The sequence below is a fragment of the Mercurialis annua genome, linkage group LG1-X, assembly GCF_937616625.2.
Source record: "Mercurialis annua linkage group LG1-X, ddMerAnnu1.2, whole genome shotgun sequence".
Classification (NCBI taxonomy): domain Eukaryota; kingdom Viridiplantae; phylum Streptophyta; class Magnoliopsida; order Malpighiales; family Euphorbiaceae; genus Mercurialis; species Mercurialis annua.
In genome coordinates, this window is record NC_065570.1 from 70,129,279 (window position 1) to 70,137,838 (window position 8,560).

The 8,560-nt window shown below is 36.7% G+C and overlaps 1 protein-coding gene across 1 annotated transcript; it reads left to right on the forward strand.

The window, feature by feature from the left end:
* The first annotated feature begins 445 nt into the window (after nt 1-445).
* LOC126657399 (PH, RCC1 and FYVE domains-containing protein 1-like) lies at nt 446-7,849 on the forward strand. Its single transcript, XM_050352077.2, has 9 exons — nt 446-899; nt 1,319-1,405; nt 2,249-2,338; nt 2,461-2,547; nt 2,631-2,750; nt 3,262-5,364; nt 5,617-5,763; nt 6,005-6,507; nt 7,016-7,849. The coding sequence occupies exons 1-9, from the start codon at nt 849-851 to the stop codon at nt 7,173-7,175; spliced, it is 3,348 nt and encodes a 1,115-aa protein (XP_050208034.1). The 5' UTR covers nt 446-848; the 3' UTR covers nt 7,176-7,849.
* The last annotated feature ends 711 nt before the right edge of the window (nt 7,850-8,560 follow it).

The window sequence follows — 8,560 nt, forward strand, 5'->3', positions numbered from 1 at the left end:
ATACTCCCTCCGTCCCAAATAATAGTTCACTTTCTTTATTTTTTTTGTCCCAAAATAATTGTCCATTTTTCTTGTAAATCACAATTTAGAGTGTTTATTTTTTATATTATCCTTTTTTAAAATGTATCATTTATTGCTATTAGCCTATGTTCATAACATTTAATAAGAATATGATAGGAAAAATGAAGATAAATTTATGAAAAATTAGCGTATTAATTATATTTTTTAAACTGTGTGTAAAGAAAAAGGTGTACTACTATAATTTTGGAATGGAGGGAGTATAAAAATTGAATTTTTAGAAAATAAAAAATAAAAAAGTAAATACATATAATAGTGTTCTTCTAGTGCATTGGAAATGTCTTCTCATTTATCTTTTCACATAATAAACTTTACCTTTTACTTTTCTTTGTTAATTGTTTTTAAAAATTTCCTTATTTTGACTCTTTCCGTACTTCTCCTCCTTTTTAATTTTAATTACTACAACCCAACTCTCCTTCTCTCTCTTCTCTCCTCTACCCGTTTTTTCCGCCTTCTCCGACACGACGCCGTTCACTTCGCAACCTCGTGTCCTTCCTGAAAACCACGTTCATTGGCCGGAAAATAGCTATTTAAGTAGGCAGTGGCTCGACGGCTGGCTGCCGATCATTGAGTCAGTGAGTTTGACTTGGAAAAAATTTGGGTTTGACTAAGGTTTGTAAATATATAGAAAGATCTGTTGAAGTTTTAGAAGGGGTTAGAGAGAGAGAGAGAGAGGTAGTGGTTAGATGTTTAGATGGTAATAGAATGAACGGAACTCCGGTGAACGATCGGAGAGGGAGGTGGCGTTTTCGTAAATTTCTTCACATGGAATGGCAGATCTTGTTTCTTACCCTAATAATGCAGAACGTGACATCGACCAGGTCCCTCTCCTCACTTCTATTACCTTTTTGCCAAAAAATAAAAATTGAAGTGTTCTGTTTTTATTTTTTGCTTATTTTTACTTAATGTTAGAATTTTTTTCTGTGTTATTTTTTAATTTTTTGCTTAGTAATTTTTCTTTTATCTTCAAAATGCATGTGAATTTCGTAGTAAATTGTTGCAAAAAGAAAAGAATTACTGATTAATCTGTTGGGTAATGATTTTTTAAAAAAACTCTATATTGATTAATAAGGTGCCTATTTTTAGTAATTTAATTTTTATTTGGAGGGAACACAACAATACAGATTGGAGAAGTAAAAACGTGCCTGCCTAGTGCAACTAATATACAATGGATGAGAGAATTCACTAATTGTACCAATTTTTTAGAAATGTGAATGATCTTGATTTGCGTTTTTGGCAGGCATTAATTGCTTTGAAGAAGGGTGCTCAGCTTTTGAAATATGGTCGTAAAGGAAAGCCTAAGTTTTGTCCGTTTAGACTTTCTCATGTAAGTTTTTAGTATAGGTACTCTTTTATTTATCAAAGGGTACTCATAGATGTGAATACTACATAGTTTTCTGCTTGTTTTTAGTTGGAATTTGAGAAATTTAAAATGTGCTTTGAAGAACTTATAATGTTAATTGTGCTTAAGTATTGATTTTGTTAATTTTACAATGAATTGTGTTCTGCATTATGTAAAATTTCAAGGCTTGTTTTTCTTACCCGAGTCACAAATTTCACTGAGCAAGATTTTTAATTGGTAGTTAGTCTGCATCTTTTTGTCTGTTGGTGCATCTAGTTGTTACTGTGCAGTTGGTCGAGGTTGGTTATACAAGATATGTTTGCTTTTTTATGCCTGTGTACATGGATAATTGCGGGGGCTGTAGAATGTGAAATAGGGAGCTTGCCAGTTTTGAAGAAACTTTAGCAAGACAGGTTATTCATGGGATTTTCTGTTAACCTCTTTCATTTTTTATGCTCAAGTTGATATATGTTGCTGTTCTGATTCTATATGTTGTTTGTTCAGGCACTAAATTCTTCAGTTCTTCTTGATGCTTGTATGAATATATTTCGTGTTTATGGTTTGCAACCTGCTTATTCCCTGGTTTGCTTTATCATGAAGAGGCCGCATGCTTCAGGGCTTTGACTTATGACCTAAACATCCTGCTTAAAAATTGAAAAATTCCGTTTTGATTATTCAATGTTTACTTATTGTATTCATTCTCCTATGGTTATCATGCTTTCGTAAATTTGGTTTCTGATAGTGTAATTCCATGCTCTGCTCATATTTGTTTACTGTATCAATGTCACCCTTTTTTATTGTACTTCCTCTCATGTATATAAATCACAGGATGAAAAAACTTTAATCTGGATTTCAAGTAGCGGTGAAAGAAATTTGAAGTTAGCTTTTGTCTCTAAAATTATTCCTGGACAAAGAACTGTAAGATTCCTGTATACCTTTTACAGCAGTTTGGTGATTTATGTGATATTTATTGTTTAATTCACCAGCAAAGCTCTTATATACTCCAACTGTCATTTAAATCGTTTCATCTCTTCTGCCAGGCTGTTTTCCAACGTTATCTTCGTCCAGAAAAGGACTATTTATCTTTTTCCCTTATTTACGACGACGGAAAACGTTCCCTTGATCTGGTTGGTGATGACGTTATATAATTGCTTTTCGGTTCCTGTATCATCTTTTTAAACAGTGAACTTTATATGCTGTTGCCTTCTAGATCTGCAAGGACAAAGGTGAGGCTGAAGTTTGGATTGCGGGCTTAAAGGCACTAATATCCTCTGGGCAAGGTGGACGCTCCAAAATTGATGGATGGAATGATGGAGGCCTCTACCTTGATGTAATCCTATCTACCTTAATATACTGTTTATCTGTTCATTTCCCTTTGCGCATGCAGTCTTGAACCCTCTTTTCTTTCACTGTGATTTGTGTTAATGTCTTGGTTCAGAAAGAGTACATGTTTATATGGCATTATGCCCAAACAGATCATTAGTATTTAACATCCAAAAGCATATTGAATTTGAGTTTTTTTTAAAAAAAAAAAATTGGAGGGAGAGAGGTGTCAACTTGTGAAGATAAGGCTGTTTGTTCTAATCTGTCTAACGCATGTAGTTAGTTAGGATTTACTCTGTTATCTGCTACAGTACCCTTAATTGATGAGAAATAATGCAAGGATCTTTTGGTGTGTTTGTGGCTATGATGTCTATTGCTATTAAAGGTATATGCTGCAATTATTTTTTATTGGAATGGCAATATTAAGAGGTTAAAAATGTAACGATTGTGATGTCATTTCACATTTTAAACTTCTGCAGTTGGTGTCGTTGGTGTAATTATGTTTGAATTAATTTCAGGATGGCAGAGACTTAACATCAAGTAGTGCAAGAGACAGTTCCATTAGTGTTACTCGAGATATTTGCTCTCCAGATATTTCTGTTAGTTCTAATACAAATTCTTCTCCAAAAAGTTTCCGACCAGAAAATTCTCCAAATTCTGATCGGTCACATGTACCATCAGACAACACAAATATGCAAGTTAAAGGATCTGGTTCAGATGCTTTTCGGGTTAGTGTTTCTAGTGCCCCAAGCACTTCCAGTCACGGTTCTGCACCAGAGGATTGTGATGCTTTAGGCGACGTATACATATGGGGTGAGGTCATTTATGATAATACCGTCAAGCTTGGGGCCGATAAAAATTCAAATTATTTTAGCACTAGGGCAGATGTGCTTCTCCCAAGGCCTTTAGAGTCTAATGTAGTTTTAGATGTGCACCATATAGCTTGTGGGGTAAAGCATGCAGCGCTAGTAACAAGGCAAGGTGAAGTGTTTACATGGGGTGAAGAATCTGGTGGCCGGCTTGGCCATGGTGTTGGGAGGGATGTTATTCAACCTCGTCTGGTTGAATCTTTGGCTGTCAGCACTGTCGACTTCGTATCATGTGGAGAGTTTCATACTTGTGCTGTGACAATGGCTGGAGAACTCTACACATGGGGAGATGGCACACATAACGCTGGGCTTCTTGGTCATGGTACTGACGTCAGCCACTGGATACCCAAGAGAATTTCTGGTCCACTTGAGGGACTTCAAATTGCTTCAGTTACTTGTGGTCCTTGGCATACAGCCTTAGTAACATCAACAGGGCAGCTTTTTACTTTTGGCGATGGAACATTTGGTGTGTTGGGACATGGTGATAGAGAAAGTGTTGCTTATCCTAGAGAAGTAGATTCTCTTACTGGGTTAAGGACAATTGCTGTCGCATGTGGGGTGTGGCATACTGCTGCTATTGTGGAGGTTATTGTCACGCAGTCTAGTTCCAGTATTTCATCTGGAAAGTTGTTTACTTGGGGTGATGGGGACAAAAATCGACTTGGACATGGAGACAAGGAACCTCGGCTTAAACCGACCTGTGTACCAGCATTAATTGATTACAACTTCCACAAAATTGCCTGTGGCCATAGTTTGACTGTTGGCTTGACCACATCAGGACATGTATTTACCACGGGTAGTACTGTTTATGGTCAACTGGGGAATCCTTATGCTGATGGGAAGCTACCTTGCTTGGTAGAAGATAAGCTTTCTGGAGAATGTGTTGAAGAAATTGCTTGTGGTGCATATCATGTGGCAATTTTAACATCCAGGAACGAAGTTTATTCATGGGGAAAGGGTGCCAACGGGAGGCTGGGCCATGGTGATGTCGAGGATCGTAAAACACCGGCTCTAGTTGAAGCTTTGAAGGACAGACATGTAAAGTACATTGCTTGTGGTGCAAATTACACTGCAGCTATATGTCTTCATAAGTGGGTTTCGGGTGCTGAGCAGTCGCAATGTTCATCATGTAGGCAGGCCTTTGGGTTTACTCGAAAGAGACATAACTGCTATAATTGTGGTCTTGTGCACTGCCATTCATGCAGTTCCAAAAAAGCAACAAGAGCAGCTCTAGCGCCTAATCCAGGAAAACCATATCGTGTATGTGATTCTTGTTTTGTAAAGCTTAACAAGGTATCGGAGGCTAGTAATCACAGTAGGAAGAATTCTGTTCCTCGTCTTTCAGGCGAAAACAAGGACAGGCTAGACAAAGCCGAGATAAGACTATCAAAGTCTGCATTTCCCTCAAATTTGGATTTGATTAAGCAGTTAGATAGCAAAGCAGCCAAACAAGGAAAGAAAGCTGATACTTTTTCTCTTGTTCGCTCATCTCAAGCACCTTCTTTGTTACAGCTGAAAGATGCTGTATTGTCTAACGCTGTTGATATGCGAGCAAAAGTTCCAAAACCAGTTCTTACACCATCTGGGGTTAGTTCCCGGTCTGTGTCACCTTTTTCAAGGAGACCTAGTCCTCCACGTTCTGCTACACCAGTTCCAACAACGTCAGGACTTTCCTTTTCGAAAAGTGTTACTGATAGTTTGAAGAAAACAAATGAAATTTTGAACCAAGAAGTGCTCAAGTTGCGTGCACAGGTATATTGGAACAAGTTCGCAAGTTTTTTGTTTGAATATCAAGTTTGCAAGTTAGTTATGCATATGCTTAGTGCTTTAGGCGATTTTTTGTACTCCTTAAAATATTAATATCATTTTCTTGAGTGACGATTACTTCTTTTCTTGTCGCTTCTGACTTTTTTTGATTGGTGGGATTAGTTGGTTGAGGATTTTTTGTTTGGGATAGACTTTGGTGGGTAACACATTGAAATTTGAGGTTAAAATTTGGTGTAGGTTGAGAACCTGAAACAAAGATGCGAATTTCAAGAATCGGAACTTCAGAAATCAGGAAAGAAGATACAAGAAGCTATGGCGTTAGCTGCGGAAGAATCTTCCAAATCTAAAGCTGCAAAAGATGTTATAAAATCACTTACTGCACAGGTAAACATATCCCTATATAATTTTTAATCACGTATTCATTTCTTCCATGAGATCTGATTCAGGATTCAAGAGTTTTCTTTAGAATTGGGACACACTGCTTGACATTAGCTGTATACTTTGCATGTAGTTGTTAAAATGTGTAAAGATGATCACCTGTTGATAATGTTAATGATTTTGTGAATATCTGTTCATGAAACCTTTAACAATTAGTTAAATATTCATTTTTACTTAACTACCACAGCTGAAGGATATGGCTGAGAGATTACCACCTGGCGTTTATGACACCGAAAACACGAAAGCAGCTTACCTAACAAATGGCTTTGAGCCGAATGGTTTATATCATGCTGATGCAAATGGAGAGAGGCATTCAAGATCTGATTCTATAAGTATGACTTCCTTGGCTTCCCCCACGAGAGTCGACTCTATATTGTCAAACGGAGTGCAAGGTCCAGCCTATTCATTCCGGGATTCATTTCCAACTAATGGAAGGGATGACCATTCAGATGCCAGACTGTCAAATGGTGGTGGAGTTCAATTTGGTCATAATGTGCCTGACGGTGTTGATGGGAAAGAATCTAGGTCTCTCCATGATGGGGAGCATGGTGCTAGATCGAGGGATTCAGCATCAGTTGCTAGCAGTAATCAAGTTGAGGCTGAGTGGATTGAACAGTATGAGCCTGGTGTGTATATAACACTAGTGGCCTTGCGTGATGGAACTAGAGATCTTAAACGAGTGCGATTTAGGTAACTTTTCCCTCCATAATTGTTGATGTGTGGTACTTTACATATTTAATTTTCTCTCATTTTCTTGTGCTATATAAATAAATAATTAAATAATTTTAGAAATTGAAATTTTATTAATTTAATATGAAATAGGGAGTGAAAATTGATTCTCTAGATACAGAGCTAACCAAGTGTTGATTTTAAATTTGCTTAATAAAGAGTCTATTGAACTCTTAATTTATTGACAAACTTTTTGAATAAAGAGTTTTGACTCTTTTAATGAATCTGTTGGAGATGTTGTAAGACTTGTTGACTACCAAAATATTTGATATGATAAGCTGGTGAATTTCAGATTTCTGTAGGTTTGCTGATTGCCATGCAATAAATATTTTCTCGGATATGGTAGATTCATTTTATTCTGCTCTAGTGGTATAAGATGCGGAAAAATATGTTACCTTCTGGATCTGTTATAAAACTATCTTGGTTTATAACTATTGTACTGCAATCTGATTATTTAAATGTTTTGCAGCCGAAGAAGATTTGGGGAGCACCAAGCAGAGACTTGGTGGTCAGAGAATCGTGAAAAGGTGTATGAAAAATATAATGTACGTGGATCAGACAAATCCTCGGTCTCTGGCCAGGCGGCACGCAGATCAGAGGGCGCCATGTCAGTTTCTTCCCAACCTTAAAGGGAGTGAGGGAAGTACGGTCTCGACACATTTTGTACCTCAGACGACGATTAGGCGAGATGAACATAGGCCAGCACCTGTTTCTTTTGTTCTTTTTTGTTCTCCCCTCCCCTCCCGTCCCATCAATTCATTATTTTGTTTCATTTAAGTTGTAGGGTACTTGCCCTTAGAAATCTGTTGTATTGTAGTGTATATAAAAGCATCAATTGTGAGATAATCTGGGCAAGAAAGTTTTCTTCCTCGCTTTAACTTCTTTTGATAGGCAACTCCTCCTGTCCTCGCGGGAGCCTTCTTCTGTGCTCGGGATGCTAATATATCCTGTATAAAACAGTTGTTCATTCAGGTTGTGCCTCAAGGGATGGCTATGCTATGGCGTGTTTTGGATTCATCATTCCATGTAGCTTCTCCGGGAGGTCAGGTATTTTCTGGATACGGACATTGTATAGTAATTCCTGGAGTATCCAGCTATTGATAGTGTAAACATACATTTATTTTGTAAAAGTTAGAGCCTGGAAGGCTGAAATGAGAATAGTTGGTTGCATTATCATTTTGGGTTTGAGCACATGGGTCAGAGTTAGGTGGTCAGGCACGTAGGTTTTGGTTGTTGAGAAATTATAGATCACTGGATGATAATTTTGGAAATATTTGGACAAAATTGCATGGTTTTTCTTTCTTTTGTCCGCTCCAGTAATTACTGTAATGAACACATCCCTTTTTTGGGTGAAGAAATGGTGATCTATATCACTGGCGTTTTAAAAATTGAACTGGTGGACAAATCAATATGGCCATATTGGTTTAATAACCGGTTCAACTAGTTAAGCATTTATATATAAACATATACATAAATTTCTAACTAGTAAATTACCTGAAAAATTAGTAAACGACTCCATTCTAATTAGGGTAATTACATATAAAATCACTACCTTTACACGTTTTTTCATTTTAATCACATCCTTTAAAAAGTGTCGACTAAAATCACCACCTTTCATTTCTTTTTTAAATCTATCACGAATGTGAAAATTCGGTGTCTCTTTGTTGATTCGACAACTGGAATTAACAAAAAAAAAAGTAAGAGGAAGGTATTTTTTGTGTTAATTAGGCCATCAGTTATATTAACATTTATTTGGAAGGAAAAAGACACCGGATTTTCTCATCGGTGATAGATTTGCAAAAGAAAAAATGAAAGGTGATGATTTTATTTGATACTTTTTAAAGGACGTGATTAATGATGGTGATTTTATATGGAATTAACCCTTATAATTAATACTAATAATAAGCCAAATGGTTCTATGATTAAACTAGTTCAATATTTTTTATATTTGCAGCTCTTCTCTTCAAAGAAATTGGACTGTATTCAATTCTTTAGAAACGAACAAGACTGATTT

Excerpts from the sequence above, each read along its gene's own strand:
- LOC126657399 (XM_050352077.2), top strand. The coding sequence starts at position 849 with ATGGCAGATCTTGTTTCTTACCCTAATAATGCAGAACGTGACATCGAC. Across the intron at positions 900-1,318 it reads CAGAACGTGACATCGACCAG|GCATTAATTGCTTTGAAGAA; the intron begins GTCCCTCTCCTC and ends CGTTTTTGGCAG. Across the intron at positions 5,365-5,616 it reads TGCTCAAGTTGCGTGCACAG|GTTGAGAACCTGAAACAAAG; the intron begins GTATATTGGAAC and ends AATTTGGTGTAG.